This window comes from Candoia aspera, chromosome 2 (assembly GCF_035149785.1).
Source record: "Candoia aspera isolate rCanAsp1 chromosome 2, rCanAsp1.hap2, whole genome shotgun sequence".
Taxonomy (NCBI): domain Eukaryota; kingdom Metazoa; phylum Chordata; class Lepidosauria; order Squamata; family Boidae; genus Candoia; species Candoia aspera.
The window spans coordinates 160,259,400-160,279,027 of NC_086154.1; the positions used below are offsets into that span (position 1 = coordinate 160,259,400).

The 19,628-nt window shown below is 44.3% G+C and overlaps 1 protein-coding gene across 2 annotated transcripts in view; it reads right to left on the reverse strand.

Moving 5' to 3' along the window:
* The window catches only part of ATP6V1A (ATPase H+ transporting V1 subunit A), a 41,141-nt gene that overhangs the window by 17,457 nt on the left and 4,056 nt on the right, over window positions 1–19,628 (reverse strand). For both annotated transcript variants that reach the window (XM_063294613.1, XM_063294614.1), the window contains 3 exons: window positions 10,964–11,062; window positions 1,866–1,994; window positions 633–847 (listed from right to left, as the gene is read on the reverse strand). In XM_063294613.1, coding sequence (XP_063150683.1) covers window positions 633–847; window positions 1,866–1,994; window positions 10,964–11,045 — 426 coding nt within the window. In that variant the 5' untranslated portion in view covers window positions 11,046–11,062. The remainder of the gene's footprint in view (window positions 1–632; window positions 848–1,865; window positions 1,995–10,963; window positions 11,063–19,628) is intronic.

Here is a 19,628-nt window from a genome sequence, read left to right on the forward strand (position 1 = left end):
TAAAGTTACCTTAATAGTTCAGTATAAATTTATTAAACATAAAAATAACCTCCTGTTCCAGTAATAAATGCTGATTATGAAGCAACGAGAATTCTTCACAATAAACAAAATGCATTTCACACCAAACAGATACGAAAAATATCTCAGTGCAATAAACTTGGTAACTGCCTCCTATTGTAAGTATTTCCAGCTTCCAGCAGGCAATTCAGGAACCTTTCAGGAGCTAGCACAGGAACCTCTCAATTTGATTAATTTGATTTATATGTTACCTTTCAAATCACAAAGATCACCAAGGTGCCTTAAAGTAAAAAATGGCACATATAGAGACAACAATCAATCCAGATAGAAATATGAAGATAAATTAAAACATAAATAAAATTACTGCCCTTTAAAGCCATGAATGCTCTTCTGAAAGAAAGAACATCCTGTTTGAAATTCAGAACGGCCACTTTGATGGTTTTGAAAGTATTCCAAACTTGAGATGCAGTGTTTAACTTAACTTAATCAGGAGCTATAAGTTCAACAGCTGATGGATACTGGTATCCTGGTGTTCCATTTTAGTGTGGAAAATCCATGTTCAGACATGTGCCAAACATCTGCTGAAATATTCAAAAGAACCCAAGATAACCTACCCGCAGGTTTTTTATAGGTGTGAAGTCCCATTTGATATCTCTACTCAGAGCTGTCACATTTACTCCTCTGGGGATGTATATACTTTGCGTCCGACTACTAATGTCTGACAAAGGCCTTTGGATACCATCAAAAATGGCTCCCATGATACCAGGGCCAAGTTCCACAGAGAGTGGCTTGCCAGTGCGAAGCACAGGATCTCCAACTGAAACACCAGCTAAAAGGTTTGTTGAGGAAATTATTCCGGGAAACAGTGTCAATTACAATCAATGTTGGTGCAAATGTTTCTCATGATGAGCCAAAAGAGATATTCACTGTTAACATTCCAAAGATCCATTGTTAACCATCTCAACCAAACATTTTATGCATCAATTGTGTTTGTGCTTATGATTTTCTAAATTTTCCAGCTAAACAGAGCAGAATTTAAAACAATTCATTTGCCAGAAATGGATGGGAATATGTAAATAACAGGGTGATATTTTCTAAAGGACTGAGAATAATTTGAAAATGTTTCTAATCCTATATTGTTTTTTGGATAGCTAGGCCGTGACTATGGCCTGGAATAATTTTTTTTTTTAACCAGCTTCAACTGGTATGCTAACTGCAACCACTATTAGTAGGCAAGGATCTTCCACTATCCTTCATTCTTAGCTACTTCTAGATTATTCTATTGTACTGTGTTTTATCTGAGACACCCTAAAAGGGAATACATTTTTAACAATATGTTATAGCTGTCTTAATTTATATTGATTAGCAGTCTACTTCCACATGCTTCAATTCAGTGTTATGCAAATTTTTGATGGTTAATAATCAGAAACCGTCTAGCCATTTTATTTGATTCCCCCTTATATGCTGAATGACACACTTTCTTCTTCTTTCCCATCTGACCTTACTTGACAGTTTTTAAGCTGCTAAAGAAGCACCTTTTAGCTGCTATTTATTGCATTGTATAATTCTTCACAATAGTTTTAACTGATTTAGATTATTCTTCTTATGAATAGCTTTGAAAATCAGTGTTGCTTAGACAACATGAATACAATGTAAAAATATTGAAATGAGTTTCAATTTTCCAACCATTTTTGTTAATTAGCATTATACATGAGAATATTATAAAATGCTTATAGTTTAACTGTAATTGTTACACCAGGCCATATTCTGTCTGTCCATTACTTTGTACCTTCTAAACTCATATATTAATCTAAAAAACCTAAGCTGCATATCAACTGAAAGGATACAAGTTTCCTCATACACCTGGATAGTCGCCATGTCACCCTCCAACCGGATAATCTCTCCTACAAGTTCACTATTGCTAACTCGTACCAGTTCATACATAGCTGCTCCTGCCATGTTGCAAGCAGTGACCACTAAGGAAAACAAAGGAAAGGATGAAATAGATTGAATTATGATTCTAGCTGAATAATAGCTTTATATTTTCTTAACTACTATAAATCTGGTCTTTGGACATGATCAGAAAGAACTAAGTATTATTTTAATGTATAAACGTGAAGATAGGATTCACATCTAGCATTTTCTGAACATGAGCTCAACTAGCAGATAGCAGGAATGCAAAAAAAAAAAAAAAGCAATGTCAGAAAAAAAGATAAAGTCACTCTAAAGCATAGAAATTCTTCTTCCTTGGGAACAGTAATGGACAAGAAATCTCACCGCTCCTGCCCAGCTATTCAGCTGCTAGCTCAATTATTTAAAGTTCCCTAACAGCCCTACTGAATTCTTCACAGTGCTCAGTTAAAACAGCCACAATAAGCAGGGAACACAACAGTGCCCAAGATGGATCTTAAAGGTCTGCTAAGGGATCCATATGAATCTTCTGAATTGCTGATCCCAGATTTCTTGCCATTTATCATAGAAATTGGATTTTCCATAGAATCCTTCAGTAAAGAGAACTTCTGAAACTTGGGTCAGACTGGATCCTGACAGGCTTGCTGTTATATCCAAATCCATAGTAGATGTGAAGGGTTTGGATGATGTATGTTTGAGAGGGAATATCATAAAGGACTTTCACGAAAATGCATCAGCATGAGCTTTAGTTATGTGCATCATTGTGACTATAAATGCTGGTGACAACTACTAAGAACACGTCCATGTACTTCTTCTTCAGTAATACAATATAAACAATCAATTGACAAGGTGAAGCTACAGTAGCCATACATCAAAACACAAGTACCTGAGTTAATTTAAAGAAGCAGGCAAAAGAAAAGGGGGGAAAGAATCTAGTAATGGTAAGAAAAAAAATCATGGTTCCTTTAGTAATCTGAGAAATGTATGCCTATAGTAACAAAACACAATTAACATAAATTATATCTCAGCTTGTGTGAAAATCACCATTGTTCTTTGATGTTGGCTTCTTGAAGATCCTTTGTGTCAAATTTCATATATTAGTACACCACCACCATCTTCTCACTTCTAATTACAAAAAATAATTAGCTAAGCTGTCATCCTATACATATTAATATGAACATGAGTAAACATGCATAGAATTGTATTAGTCTCTTTAGGATTATGTACTCTTTATCTGTAACTATGGTTTTTAGCCATCTGTAAATCTGCATTATCAGATCATCATGCCACAATGTTTCAAAGCTGAGCTATTTGGTAGGACTGCCTCCAATTTGTATATTTCCACACACAGAATAATGTAAGTTCTCAGTTCCATTCCAGCAGCAGCTCACAATTAATTAGGCCATCATAACAGGATTGGAGGAAAGGTTGTGTGATACTGTTGCTTGGAAACAGCAAATGAGTCTTTAATTGGAAGAATGGTAGAAGAATCTTTGAGAACGGCAGGGACTCCAAATAAAATACCAGTACTGAGACTAGGAGGTGTACATTAAAGCAAAAGCCTGTTAATTTCAAAAGGGATCTTATGCATGTGTATTTTATGCATACATAAAATGGGAAACGATTTTACACATGCTCTGAAGCATACAGACAAATTTTGTCATTGTATTCAAGTTGTCATGAGTGCCGTTGAGCTGAAGTCATCAGCGCAATGGCACACATGACAATAGCAAGGAAACAGGAGAAGGGGCTCAAGATAAGTAGCCATCAACTCACAACGACTAACGGCCAACAGACAATAACTAAACGGATCACGGAGCACACCCAAGCCATCAGCGCCAATACAACGGAGATCGCCCAGCTGACAGCAATCACCGGATGAATAGAAAACCCGATGATGGGCGATCCTGGAACGCCAGCGGGGCCTCACAACCCCTCACCCACCGGCAGGGCAACGTATTGGACAAAGGGGGGTGACGTGACCGCGAGTGAGGGGGCGCTGACCGGCGCGGGGTATTTAAACCCCGCACCGGCGCGCTCCTGTCACTCTCAGCTTTTTCTTCCGACGCTGTAACTGCGCTGTGAATAAATCAGAGCCTGATCCATCGAACCAGTGTCTGAGCCTTATTCAGAGGCAGGCAGCGCATGACATAAAGCTGAGAGTCATAAACTCAGCCTCGCCGAGCCCCACCGGACGACAACGAGCCGCGGGAGGAATAGACGGCGAGAAGACCAGCAAGATGAAGCCGGAGCGACGCGGGCAAGGAGGGCGAGCCGCACGGCAAGAGACAGAGGAGGGCCGACCAAGGCCAGAGGCACCGCGGACTCCCGGAGCCATGGACACCCACCCCACCCGACCCGAGCCTCAGCTCCAACCCCAAGGGGAGATGGCGACGGAGGCAACCCGACCGCGGGAGGGAGCAACATGCCTTCCGAAACCAGCGGAGGACCCCGCGCCCCACATCGCACCCCAGCAACGGGCGTGGAGCGACAGCCCAACGGCGGTCAACACGGAGGAGGACGATGGAGACACCCAGCAGACGACGGAGGAAGCGGACCAGCAGCAGAGGGAGGATGAACCCCGCCGGCAACCCACCCCCGACGCACCGACGGAACCGGCCCCAGCGGCGGCGCGGGCCGTGGACGAGGAGGCACGAGCTGAACTCGCGGCCATGCGGGCCCAACTGACGGAACTCCGGACCATGCTCCAGTCGCTTATGCCCCCCGCGCCACCCAACGACGTCCCCGCACAGGCCCACACCCCGAGCGAAGCACCGAACCCCCACGGGCCAGCGGAGGGTCAGCAGACGGCCCAGGCGGACGACACCACAGGCCGGGAAGCGAGAGGAAGGGCCGCGCAAAACGCCCGGGCCCCAAAGGACTTCCCCATCTTCTTCGATGGGAACCCCACGAAACTCTCGTTCTTCGTAACGAACGCCAGGGAGTTCATGGGGAGGCACGGACACTCCTACGACTCCGAAGCCGACAAGATCGCCGCCGTGGCGATCAAACTACAAGACAGGGCGGCGGACTGGTACGTCCAACTGTACGAGTCCAGCTCCCCCGCCCTCGCCACCTTCCCTGCCTTCATCAATGAGATGAACAACTACTTCGAAGACCCCCTAGCCAAAGTAAGGGCGAAAAGCGCACTCCAAAGACTTAAACAGGGCACACGCACGGTCCCAGACTACGCCCTGGAGTTCAAAGGCCTCGCGGGGAAGGTCAGCGACTGGTCCGAGACCACCCTGCTGGAAATGTTCAAAAGGGGGCTCAATCGCGACGTTCTCCAATGGGCCCTCTACCGCGACGACCCAGAAACGCTACACGGGTGGATCCACCTCGCGGGGAAAGCCGAACACGCGCACCGCACCTTCCTCATGACAACCACGGAAGACACAAACTATGCCGGCAAAAAGGTACCCGCACCACACGTGGGGATGGCCGGCCCCATATACCCAAAAAAGAAATTCAATCGGGAGCCCTGCGGGAAGTGTGGCAAACTAGGGCACAAGACGGTGGATTGCTTCGCCAACCGACCGCCGACCAGTGCGCCTAAACCCACCCCGAAAATTAGCCCCAAACCACCCAACCTGGGGCCGCCCCCTCACCGCCGAATGACCGTGGCCACAGCGACACCAGAGGAAGGCTGGGACGCCTACTGGGGGGAAGAGGATAACGTAGACCCCGACCAGCCGGCGGGAAAAGCTCCCCGCCTGCCCTGAAACGCGTTGCGAGGCAGGCGGTGGGACAGCAGCGCGGACCACCTCGACGGAACGGCGAAAGCCCCGTAATAATGGCGGCAATCAAACTCTCTGGCGGCAACGGAGCCACCACGGCCGCGGCACTAGTGGACTCAGGGTGCTCAAAAAACCTCATCCACCCCGACCTAGTCGCCAAACTCGACCTCCGCTGCTTCCCCCTCCCCACGCCGCTGGCATTCCACCAGCTGGACGGCTCTACAGCGGGAGGGAAACCAGCCACGCTGCAAACCGAGCCGGTCACCCTGCAAATGGGCACTCACACCGAACGCACATCGTTCGTCGTCACTCACATCGGACGGCCCATTGCAGTCCTGGGGATGCCATGGCTCGCGACAAACAACCCGCGCATCAACTGGGAGACCCGCACCTTCACATTCGGCAACGGCGAGTATCGGGCACCAGTTCCAGCGGGCAGAACCAACCCCACGGTAGGACGAGCGGAGGCGACTACACAGGACAACGCCGCTACCACAGCAGACCTACCGGAACAATACGCCGACTTCTCCGAGGTCTTCGGAGAGGCAGAAGCTGACCAACTACCCCCCCACCGCAAGACGGATTGCCGGATCGACCTACTGCCCGACGTCCCCTTACCTAGACCAAAGATCTACTCGATGACCCCGAAGGAGATGGCAACCCTCCAGGAGTTCATCGATAAAAACCTAGACAGGGGATTCATAGAGCCAGCATGCTCACCGGTCGGAGCCCCCGTCTTATTCCAGGAGAAGAAAGACGGCACCCTACGGCTCTGCACCGACTACCGGGGCCTAAACGCGGCTTCCCTGTCCAACAAATACCCCTTACCCCTGGTGAAGGACATGCTCGCCCACCTGTCCACGGGCAAAGTCTTTTCCAAATTGGACCTTCGCGAGGCGTACTATCGCATCCGAATCAGGGAGGGGGACGAATGGAAGACTGCGTTCAACTGCCCCCTAGGCGCCTTCCAGTACAAAGTGCTGCCCTTCGGACTCGCGGGGGCCCCTGGGGTGTTCATGCAGCTCATCAATGAGGTACTGCATGAACATCTGTTCAAAGGGGTCCTGGTCTACATCGACGACGTCCTTATTTACACAAAAACGCACGAGGAACATGTGACCCTAGTCAGGCAAGTCCTCGACAAGCTCAGAGGGGCGCAGCTCTATGCCAAGCCTACAAAGTGCGAGTTTCACAAAGCGCGCCTAGACTACCTGGGGTACCGAATCTCCGGGGACGGCATAGAAATGGACCCCGCAAAAGTCGAGGCGGTGCTAAACTGGGAGCGCCCCCGCAACAGACGCCAACTCCAGAGCTTCCTCGGATTCGCGAATTTTTACAGGTCATTCGCCCGGGGGTTCGCAGAGATAGCCCTCCCCCTAACGGACCTCCTCAAAACCAAAGGGGTGGGGGACACCCGACGCGCCAAGAACCCGGGCACAGTGTTGAATTGGACTCCCGCGTGCCAGACCGCATTCAACAAGCTGAAAGCGCTGTTCACCACGGAGCCAATCCTCGCGCACCCGGACCCAGAATGGCCGTTCGTGGTCCAAGCCGACGCCTCAGACTTCTCCCTGGGGGCCATCCTGCTCCAAAAGGACCCCACGGGACTCCTGAAACCATGCGCCTACCTGTCAAGGAAGTTCTCCAAGACAGAAAGGCGATGGCACGTCTGGGAGAAAGAAGCCTTCGCGGTAAAATCGGCGCTAGAGACATGGCGACACCTACTCGAGGGAGCCACCCAACCATTCGAGGTCTGGACCGACCACCGGAACCTCGAGGCCCTACGAACGCCCAGACGCCTTAGCCCAAAACAGGTCCGATGGGCCCAATTCTTCAGCCGCTTTAATTTCCAGCTGAAGTTCATGCCGGGCAAAAAGAACTTCCTGGCCGACGCCCTCTCCCGACTGCCCCAAGACGAAGAGCCCGCCCCAGACACCATTGGGACGGTCCTATCCGCCTCGCAACTGGGGATGGCCGTGACCACCCGAAGCGGCGCTCGGAGGCAGCTCGACTCTACGGCGCAGCCGACGGCGGGACAACCTGCGACCAGAAGAAGCCAACCGCAACTACCAGGGGGAATGCGCACGGACCTCGCCGCCGCCCTCAAAACCGACCCCTGGTTCCTGGCAAACCCCGACAAGGTAACGATGGCACAGGACCTAGCATGGGGGGAAGGCAGAATCTATGTCCCGGACTCGCAACGCCAGGCGATCTTGCATAGGTCACACGACGCCAAACAAGCGGGACACTTTGGGTTCCTCAAGACCCTACACCTAACACGGCGTCAATTCTGGTGGCCCGCGCTCAGGCGAGACGTAAAAGCATACGTAGCGTCCTGCCCAACGTGCGCTAGGGCCAAACGGGCACCAGGCAAACCCGCGGGGCTATTACAACGGGTGGCAGAACCCTCCCGCCCATGGGAGGAAATCTCTATGGATTTTATAGTGGACCTCCCACCCAGCCAGAAGAAAACGGCCATTTGGGTGGTGAAGGACTACTTCTCAAAGCAGGCCCACTTCATCCCCTGCACGTCGGTCCCATCCGCACAACAGCTAGCCAAACTCTTCCTCATCCACGTGTACAGGCTACACGGATGTCCCGCACGTGTGGTGACCGACAGGGGCACACAGTTCACCTCCAAATTCTGGCGGGCCTTCCTAAAGCTGACGGGGACCCAACAGGCCCTATCTACGGCCTGGCACCCCCAGACGGACGGAGCCACAGAGGTTCTTAATGCCACCTTAGAGCAATTCATACGCTCATATACTAACTATCACCAAGACGACTGGGCTGAACTGCTCCCGTTCGCTGAAGTCGCATACAACAACGCCGTCCACACGAGCACGGGGAAAACTCCGTTCGAAGTAGTCTCGGGGCGCGACTTCGTCCCCATACCGGAGCTACCTCAACCCCCGGAACCCCAGGTGGACGCTAGCGACTGGGGACGGAAGATCGCGGAATCATGGCCAATAATCACGGCGGCGCTGAAGGATGCACAGGCAGCCTACAAAGAGCAGGCCGACAAGCGCCGGCGCCAACAACCGACGTTCCAAGCGGGGGATATGGCCTACCTATCCACCAAGTTCCTAAAGTCACCCCAACCCTCGAAAAAACTGGGGCCTAAGTACATCGGGCCATTCCGAGTCACCCAAATAGTGAACCCGGTAGCAATACGCTTGGACCTGCCACACAACCTACGGAGACTCCACCCGGTGTTCCACACCAGCCTCCTGAAACCGGCAACCACCTCTCGATGGCACCCAAGCACGCCACAGCCCTCACCGGTGATGATCGACGGGCAACACCACTTCGAGATAAGGGACATACTCGACTCCCGCAAGCAACGAGGAACTCTACACTATCTGGTCAGGTGGAAACACTTCCCCCACCCGGAATGGGTGGCGGCGCACAACGTTAACGCGCCTGACCTGACCAGAGCATTTCACCGGGCATACCCCGACAAGCCACAACCAAGGTCAGCAAGCCGTCCCCTGCAAACCCCCCCCCACAGGCCCCCCCCGCCTCCCGTGCCCCAAGGGAAAGGGCCCCCCCAAGCCCGCGACTTGGGTGGACCTCCCCCCCCCGGGACTCACTCCCCCCGCCCCGGGCCCACGAGGCGGTGACAAGCATTCGCCAGCACCCTCCCCCCGCCCCCCGGCCGCGGGGGAGTGGCAAGCAAGTCAACAGGGCAACCTGGGGGCAACGCCCAGGAGCTATAACAAAGGCGATGCACTTTAAATAAAAAAAAGAAGGGCCCTACCTGGAGCTGATAAGCACCCGACCAGCCACGCCTCTCTCCTCGCCGAACTGAGCCAAACAAACAGGGTGTGGCTGGAGCATGCGCACGCCAGGACGTGACCCGGGCATGCGCACTATGGACACACCCTGGGAAGGCACGTGGTAGAGGGAGGAGCAAAGGGAGGGGCGACAACTACTCCGGCGGGAATTTCGGAAAAAAAAAAAAAAAAGTGCCGTTTGACAGCTCCACCAAAAAAAAAAAAAAAACCAGAAAACCGGGGGGGAGCACTATTCGGACAGGGGGCAGTATGTCATGAGTGCCGTTGAGCTGAAGTCATCAGCACAATGGCACACATGACAATAGCAAGGAAACAGGAGAAGGGGCTCAAGATAAGTAGCCATCAACTCACAACGACTAACGGCCAACAGACAATAACTAAACGGATCACGGAGCACACCCAAGCCATCAGCGCCAATACAACGGAGATCGCCCAGCTGACAGCAATCACCGGATGAATAGAAAACCCGATGATGGGCGATCCCGGAACGCCAGCGGGGCCTCACAACCCCTCACCCACCGGCAGGGCAACGTATTGGACAAAGGGGGGTGACGTGACCGCGAGTGAGGGGGCGCTGACCGGCGCGGGGTATTTAAACCCCGCACCGGCGCGCTCCTGTCACTCTCAGCTTTTTCTTCCGACGCTGTAACTGCGCTGTGAATAAATCAGAGCCTGATCCATCGAACCAGTGTCTGAGCCTTATTCAGAGGCAGGCAGCGCATGACACAAGTCCACTGAATGGGGATGCATAAAATCAAGCTTTTACTGTACTATCACTGGCTGTGGTAAATAAAAACCTGGAATGGGAGCTAAACAAAGAAACTTAAGGGGCTGGGCTTGAAGGCTGAGAGCAAGAAGGGGTCATTATGACCTGAAGAACTTGCTCCCAACAAGAAGCCTGGAATCTGGAGAAACGACCACAATCAAGCCTGCGGATTACAGTTGTGGCAACATATACAAGGTTCACCCTGATGGCTACCTGACAACTAAGAGTTCAGGAGAAAGTCCCTCTATTGCAAGGAATTCAGTGCCAGAGTTAGTTAATTTCTGAAAGAGGCCACAGGCCAGCGGGAAATTCTTGGTAAAACATATTATGAGGAAACAAAATAGGCTCATAAAGGTTGATATATTAGTTGAAGAAAGAGGAAAAAAATGTTCAGTAATGTCTGAGGGAAAAACAGGTGAACTTTTCTCATGACACTGAGAATTTCTCACTATGATGAAGAAATTTTTACACTTGATATTATTCTCTGTGTGGACATACACAAAATAGAGCACAGTTCTGTTCTAAACTCTGTTTTGAAAGCCTGGAATAATATAATTTAGCACTGCATTACATCTAGTTAGATGCTCTCATGAGAAAAATAGTATATTTTGAAAAACATACAATGAACTCAGAACACTGTACTGTATGCATATAATGTAGGAAAGTTGTAGAGGTATAAAAGGAAGGCAGAAGATTTCTGGAGGATTTCTCAAAGAGAACAAAGCACCACTTACCAGGCCCTGAGACTCCATAGACATAGCCAAACAAGTTTTCTCTATCTTCATCACGGATTTTGGGAAGTTTAGAGAAATCCATCTTAAATCTTCAATAATCTGGAAAACAAATGAAGATAACAGGGCAGGGGGGGGGGACATTTATTCTTTAAATTTGCATATCAGATTATCTTAGTCAGTATCCAGCAAACAAGAATGAATGCCATTAATCATTATCACCATTAGAGTTTTTGAGCATAACTTGCATTCTCTTACTTGTGACACTGCTTTATAAGAAATTAGAAAACACATTTATTTAGAAGTATATAACACCACACTGATGGTTTCTTAGTAGCCTTAAGTACATCAAGAACTAGAAACTCTAAAGGAAGACTCTTCTCATATGCTATACAACTAGGTAAACAACTAAGTAAAATGTTTGTAGGTCCTTTCCCTCTGCGATGTGATGAGATTTAAATGAGATGAGATCTTTCAGTATTTTCAGTACACATACCTGATCTCAGCAAAAAGGTATTTTCACCCAAAAAAAAAAAAGATACAGAAAGACTGAAAAACATGCCTGTTGTGGTCCTCAAAGAATCACTAGCATTTCTTTCTGAACCATAGCAACCACCCTCACCAGAAGTGGAGAAACCAGGATTGCATATAGTATTAGAACTGGCAACAGAAGAAGACTGCACTGCATGGTGCAAACCTTGCAAATGATGATGCTGCTTTAACTGTCTGAAAAGAGATCCATCATGTGCATTCCTATATACTGCAAAACATCTCTTTTCCATAGTTTGCACAGCCCTATAAACAAGTCAGCATCTGGCTGTCTTCAGACAGAAAATCAGTGGCAAAAGGCACATTCTGCATTTTTGTATGGAAACACCTGAGATGATCAATGCAGTGGCTGACCTTCAAATGTAGTACAAGCAGATGCACCAATTTCAAACCTTCAACAACAAACAGAGAAGTGTGAGGGGACAGGTTCCCTCTTACACTGTTTGCAGTTACTTGAATTGTATGACCTTGAAACAGTATTCTGAATCCTTGAAGAACTTTGAAAATAGTCACAATTCCAGAACACTGATATGTTTTCTCTGGCACCATGCTGCTGGTCCCATATGTGAAAAATGCCACAGGGGACATCCTAGTCTTGTGATGCATCTGTAAGTGAAATGCTAGTGAAGCACTAGCTAAAGAATCAAAGTTCAACTCATATTTGAAGGAAGAAATACCAGTGAAGTCCTGCACCTGGAAAGCAAAAATGAAAGGCACAAATATAGGAGAATGACCCTAAATTTAAGATACTACCGATGGGAAAGGAAGAGATAGAAAAAAGAATAAATACTCTTTGCAATTCAGATTTATCTTGTCAACATATGGTTGCCAACTCCAACCAATCCTAGACAATTTTCTCTCCCCATACAAGTGTACAAAAAGCTACATTCCAAAAAAGAGCAAGGCCAGCACAAAAAATAATTAAGAATTAGATTGATTGCCTATATAAAAGGTATTCTATCTATGAAGTAATTCAACCCCATCTGTAATACTGTATTCCAACCATTTTATCTCACATACATCATCCATTCTCATGCACAGTAAACAGTACAGAGACATCTCCTTCCTTCCAGCAGAAACAGCAGAAAAGAAGAAAAAAATAGGATGGACATAGGTTAAAGGGTAGCTGTACTGGGAAAGGAAGGAAAACGTAAAGGAGGAACAAAACTATGTGGAGATGAGCTGAGCTGAAAAGGTAGCTAAACAAGAAAACAAAGAAAAGAGAATGAAGAGCTGTTTGGAAATTATTTTCTGGTTGATTATATCAACCAGACAAGCAGTTCATCCTAAACAACAGTTGATTCTTCAGCCCAGTCTTCAAATGTGTCCACACTTTTCAGCAGTAATGTCTGCATACAGTTGGATTCTCTGTGTTCCCTTACTTCCAAAAAGCTGTTTCTATACTCCTTAGAGGATTCTGTAACTTGACATTCCCCCACACACAGTCAGTGGTAATGCTTACTGAGATACTCCAACACATCATTATGACCTGATGCTCAAGAAGCCTCAGTAGCTAGAAGTTCCTTTCTTTAGCTTAGGGTAGGATGCCAGTCACAACCTTATCAAAACGAACTGCCAGGTATCTGTTGTCTATATTTAGTCTTCTGGTTTGCTGAATTGTGGTACATGAGCAGCTACTTTTGAAAATGCTTCAAAAGTTCAGTGTGTTGAAAACAGAACTTTTAATTTATTAACAAATTATGATGAACAACCATGTGATACTACAGTTTCTTCCCTCCAGCAGTAGATCCCAATTCATTCTCAAAGAAAATTCTAAGTTTTGGTATTGACTTTAATACTCTGAACAGCTTGGAATTACTTATTTTCTATCCTACCTTTATTATTTTTATAAATAACTAAAAGTGGTGAACATACCAAATACTCCTTCCTCCTCCTCTTTTCCCCACAACCACCACCCTGTGAGGTGAGTTGGGCTGAGGGAGAGTGACTGGCCCAAGGTCACCCAGCCAGCTTTCAGGCCTAAGGCGGGACTAGAACTCTCAGTCTCCTGGTTTTTAGGCCAGCACCTTAACCACTACACCAAACCGGCTCCAAACTGTAAAATGATTCTACAGTAATGTCTTTTCCCTTATGTATTGACCAAAATCCTTTCATCATTTTTTATTATTGAGGGATTGTTTTTAATCTATATAATCTGCCAAGAAAACTTTTGATAATAGCCAAATTAAATCTATCATAAAGAAGACAGACATTATTTCTCTGTCACCTCTTCATTCTCCCTGCTTTCTCCCTGAGGGAGATTCAGCAAAAATAAATAAATAAAACAAAACCTAGCCAATTATTGCTGCCACATGTAAAGCCTCACTGGTGCCAAAGTTGAACTTGGGCAGCTAGAAAGACATATCTGAAAAGGCATGGGTTGGTGGGTCTCCTTAAATGGGGCTTCTTTCTGCCTGCCGATATAGGAGCAATACCATCAGCAAAGCCTCTCTTGTGGCACCTGCCTGCCTTCCTGCCTGCCTTCCATAGTTTACTGAAATGCTTGACAAAGCCTGTTTGGTTTTAGAGGCCACATCTCAGGCCTTCTTTGTGTGCCTTTTACAGGTGTCCCTCTCTGACAGCAGCAGAGCTGCTCCTGCTGAAGTCTGTCTTTCAGAAAGGAACCTCAACAGGAGCTGGCCACCTCAATGCGCAGGCAACCCGAGTCTCATTTAGGAACCAGCAAGATAATCAGAGAATCCCAGATAAATCCAGCAGTCTCTGTGCTACTTATTAAAATCAATCAGGGTGATTTGACAATTCAGGCAGTAAGCACCACATTTTCTCAAACACTTATAACATGGATAACATTGAAATATTTAGTTTTTGAAATTTTATTTATAGTGAACCAGGACACCCTGATTTCTAGATTTCACTTGCCAAGTACTGATCTGCCATATACAAGTCTTCAGTATCTCCTGTGTTAGAACTCCTTCAACTTTGAACAGCAAAAATCTCCCCCTACGTTCTCCAATATTTTGAAGAATGAAAATCCAACATTAAAATATCTGCTAGTTTTTAAACACATTTCAACCATTTCTGCACTGTTTGGTAGACTAAGGGTTGGCAAGATGGTGACGACTGGCATTAGGGTATTCCACAAATTTGCCACTACTTCAATTAAAATACCTAACATGTATGAATTTTTTAAAAAAATCTCAAAAATCCTTCAGCGACTGGAATTACTTCAGATTGAAGCAGTAGTCACCAGCAGCTTAATTTTCCCATAATAATTCTGACCCATTGTGGCAAAAAATAGCATATTTTACTAAGCAATATTCCCAGCCACCCAAGGAAAGAGAAAAAGGAAAGGGAAAATAGTTCTTGTGGATTAGAATGATGGAAATTCCAAGGACGCAGGGAAGGCAATGTACAGAGGCTCTGAATAGTGGAGAAAAGGGTCAAGAAGCAAGGAAAAGGTGGAGGGATGGCAGAGAAGAAACACGCAGGCTATGAAAAATAAGTCTGAAAAGCTGGCTTATTAGTGAGAGAGGAAAACAAACCAGAGATTTTGTACTGAGAGAGTACAAGTCATTTTGAACATTCAAGAGCATGATGCAGCACTAAGTGAACCCTCCAAAACAGTACAGATCAAGAATATGCTCCAGAAGAGAAAGAAGCTGTGAGCATCAGTGAAAAATTCAATATTGTCTAAGAAGAAAATATAATGCAATAATTAATTTTGCTTTTGATCTGTCTTAGTTCTTCCTACAATTCTATCAATTTTCAATATTTTATCACACAATTCTCTAGCTATAGCTCTATATCTCCAATACAAACATAGTAGTTGTAAGACTAAATACATATTTCACTGCCATTCTTTTTAAAAAGCTACTATACTCATTTAAAATACTTTTATGTACAACACATGTTGATTGCTCCAGGTTTTAAGTATATTAAATAACCAATTTATAATGCAGCACTCCAAGAAGTGTCCCACTATAAACTACTCTCCATTTAGGATTTTCCTCTCTCAGGGTTAAAAGCAGCACTTCATTTAGAAAATACTGGGGTACCTAACATCATTTTATCTGAGATTTGAGACTGAAGCTTTTATATTAGTGAAATGAAGTTTTTCAGTTTTAATTCACTTCAGAATCAATCTCTTTCAAAGAATCTTAAAGTAAAAATATAGGATAGATCTTACCTTAAAAAATGAACAAAAATATCCACCAAGATTATAAAGGCATCTAAAAGGAAGTTCTAAAGTAATTAGAAATAGCAAATGATTTGCTCTGCCTGAAACTCTCACAAATATGTAAAAAGAGAATAAAGAGTTTAAATACATGCAGTTGAGAAATAACCACTTGACCTGATGACTCATCAATTTATCCACCAGGACTGCTGCAATAGCAAATACATTGTTAGACACCAACTAGCTTCAAAGCCCATAAGACTTTCAGTACAGTCCACTATAGTAAGATCCACCTACCAAAAGCAAGATAAATCTGTCATAAGCTCCTTATTAAGTGTTTACTATACAAGCCTGGCTTTTGCTACCTTGATCACAGTACAAAGAGGTTTTCAGATCATGACGAAGTCTGTTTGCTGTATCTATCTTCTTCACAGTTCAGAGCTAACAGCTGAACAAGAAGCTTTTTCACTTTGAAACTACATCTTCTATCCACTTAGCAGCAGTGCTCATTATATTTAGTTACATTGGGATGGTTCAGTGACATCACTATAAAATGGTAATCCAACTATGATAGAAATTAAGCCCACATTTTCACTTATAAGAAAATACATTTCAACTGCACAACAGATATGAACATGGTAACATATGCCATTATATCAAGTGAGACCAGATGGGTAACAATTCTCCATGCTTTTGGACATGTTGTTGTTGTTGTTAGTTGCCATCAAGTCATTTACGACTCATGGCGACCCTATGTATAACAGAATGAAATGCTGTTCAATCTTGCACCATATGCCTGACTGTTTCAATGTTTGCATCCATTGTTGCGGTAATTGTACCAATCCATCACATTGAAGGTCTTCCTCTTTTCCGCTGGCCCTCAACTTTACCAAACAGGATGTCCTTTTCAAGCGATCGGTCTTTCCTGATGATGTGCCCAAAGTATGAGAGTCTAAACCTGGTTATCTTCACCTCTAGGGAACATTCTGGTTGTCTTTCTTCTAAAACTGATTCGTTTGTTCCATGGTATTTTCAATAATCTTCACCAACACCACAATTCGAATGTATTAATTCTTCTATCTTCCTTTTTTAATGTCCAACTTTCACAGGCATATGTGGCAATTGAGAAGACCATGGTGTGAGTCAGACACACCTTTGTTTTTAAACTGATGTCTTTACTTCTGAAAACTTTAGATAGGTCTTTGATGGCAGATTTCCCCAGCGCGATACCTGGAATCAAATGTGCTTTTGCACAGATTTTTAAAATTCAGAGTCAATTGTTATAAACTAGTTCAGCCTACTCTCAGAGATGTTGCCATAATGGCTTTCAATGGGATATATCAGAACAAAAAATTGAGGCATGTATGATATTCAAAAACTTTACTCCTACTTCTGGGAAACAACTATGTGCTGATATTGCACTAACCATGCTGCTCACTTCTTCAGAACAGATTTGGAACTGAACTTTGCAACAGATGCTACATACTTACATATTATCTGTAATCCAGCTATGATAGAAATTAAGTCAACATTTTCACTTATAAGAAAATACAATTCAGCTGCACATGGTAACATATGACATTATATCAAGTGAGACCAGATGGGTAGCAATGCTCCATGCTTTTGGACATAGCTGGAATCAAATGTGCTTTTCCACAGACTTTTAAAATTCAGAGTCAATTGTTATAAACTAGTTCAGTCTACTCTCAATGGACTACAATGCCCACAAGTGATCATTAAATGCCATATAGATGATATTTGATAAGCTTTCTCTCTATTTAAATACTTAGATGTTTAGAAATTATAATTATGTAATTAGTATAAACCGTTGCTTTAACATAGTGAATCTTCATACCATTAAAACTGAAATAAAAATTTAGGTTTGAGAATTGCAACATAAAAATATATAAGCATTTTTCTCCACTTCAAGTTCTTGAATCTTGACTTCATTCTATCAAAATCTTATTTAATTCTGAATATTTAGAATACACTGACATAGTATATCTTATGCTATTTCTTTACTGAAATTCACAGCTGTGAAAAAAATTGAAGTTTTCTGACAGCCATGTGATATGAACCTTTTAAAAGTTATCATTCTAGCAGAAGGTGAAGGAACTGTGGATTGTTACTGTTTAAAAATAATTGCAGCATAATTTCAATTTTAGAAATTATTATTCTAAAAGCCATCTTGTATTAAATAGCAATGTGAAACACTTTGAAATATGAGGCATCCATTAAGATTAAAAAACAAACCACCTGCAATGTTTAAAGGAGATGTAGAGCTCTGTTACTGAACTAGAATTTCTTCTGAACGATTTCTCCTTCTAGTACAATAGACTGTTTGAATTACTAGCCATGTGCATTGCCGGAATACTGAAAAGTTCACATTCAAAAAAGACTCTTACAATACAGTATTAGATACTTGACAACTGTCTCACAAAAGACCAGAAATAATCATGCTGATTTATTCATTCTTCCCAACTCTGACACAAACTAGTTAAACCAGAAAGAATGATTAACAGTGAAGCATCCATGCATGATCTCTATTAGTCTAATGCTTTGACTAAGTTGTTCCATTCTGCCAGACAATAAACTATCATCTAGGTCAGTTTTCCAAAGCTGAATTAAGAGCAGAGTTTATGGATTTTTTACAAAAAGAATTCCATAATCCAATCATTACCTCTGGAACTAAATTAAATAAGAGGAGTATGGAAGTGAAGTTACCATTTCCAAACCCAACAGCATGGAAAATTTTGAATAAGGCTCTGATATTCAACAAAACAACCTGTTACTCTATAGCGCACTTCAACTTCCAGAATTCCCCAGCCAGCATGTTGAAATCCACACATCTTAAATTTGATGAGGTTGAGAAACACTGCTCTATAGAGTCAAATTGCACTTGGAATTTCCAAATTTCCCACAAAAGATAACAAAATACCCAATTCACAGAAGGGAAACCACTGATGCTCAAAAAAATTCCACACAGGCAAAACATGCATCTTATATTAAAAACCCACAGACCCTATAAAAGTACAACACAAAAACTATAAATACTGGTAAAATATATAACCCATTTCCTGCACAAATAGCATGCACAAAAAGCCAGATTCCTATGTAGGCATCCTACATAGGATCAAGAATACACAGCCCATTAAAACCCATACTGTATATGGATAACATGATTCTATAAAACTGCATTTATAATATAAGCACAGTTTCCACCAAAAAGACAGCCATATGAACACAATACTGCACATAAAAAAAAATGATAAACCTGAGCAAACCTCCAGCCCATTAAGGGAACTCAGAAACTTTGAAACAATGTTGACGTACCATGCTAAGCCATGGTTTACTGAATGAATACAAATGGCTGGATTCATACAGCACACTAAGCCATACTGCATCGTTTACAAAGTTCAATGGCTGGATTCACAAATACACGAAACCTTAGTTGCGCAGTAGTTCTTTCACTCTAAGCATATCCCTCAACAAACCAAAAGCACACTCCCACAAATATAAAGAAAAATAAATATTTTAACAATGCTAGGTTTGGGGGAATATCCTCTGGATCAGTGGCTGACTGGGGAATTCTGGGAGTTGAAGTCCACACATCTTAAAGTTGTTGATGTTGAGAAACATTGCTCTGGATACTAACAGATGAAACTGAGATAAATAAACCTAGAATTGGTTTTACTAATTTGCAAGATGATTGCATTCATCTACAAAGATATGACTGTGCTTAAACAACACACTAACCTATGGTTAATGGAGCCATAGTTTACTGCATTAGAGGTAATGCTGGGGTTACATAGCATATGGAGTATTAATTAACCATACTAGATTTATACACATTAGTAAAACACATTTTAGCCTAAGGTGTTCTGTGAATTGAGCTTCTGAGTTCATGGTTGATTAAATGGTTGATTAAATAAACACCAGCTGGCTGATACACACAGCACTGTAAAGCAAAATCTGATGGCCTTG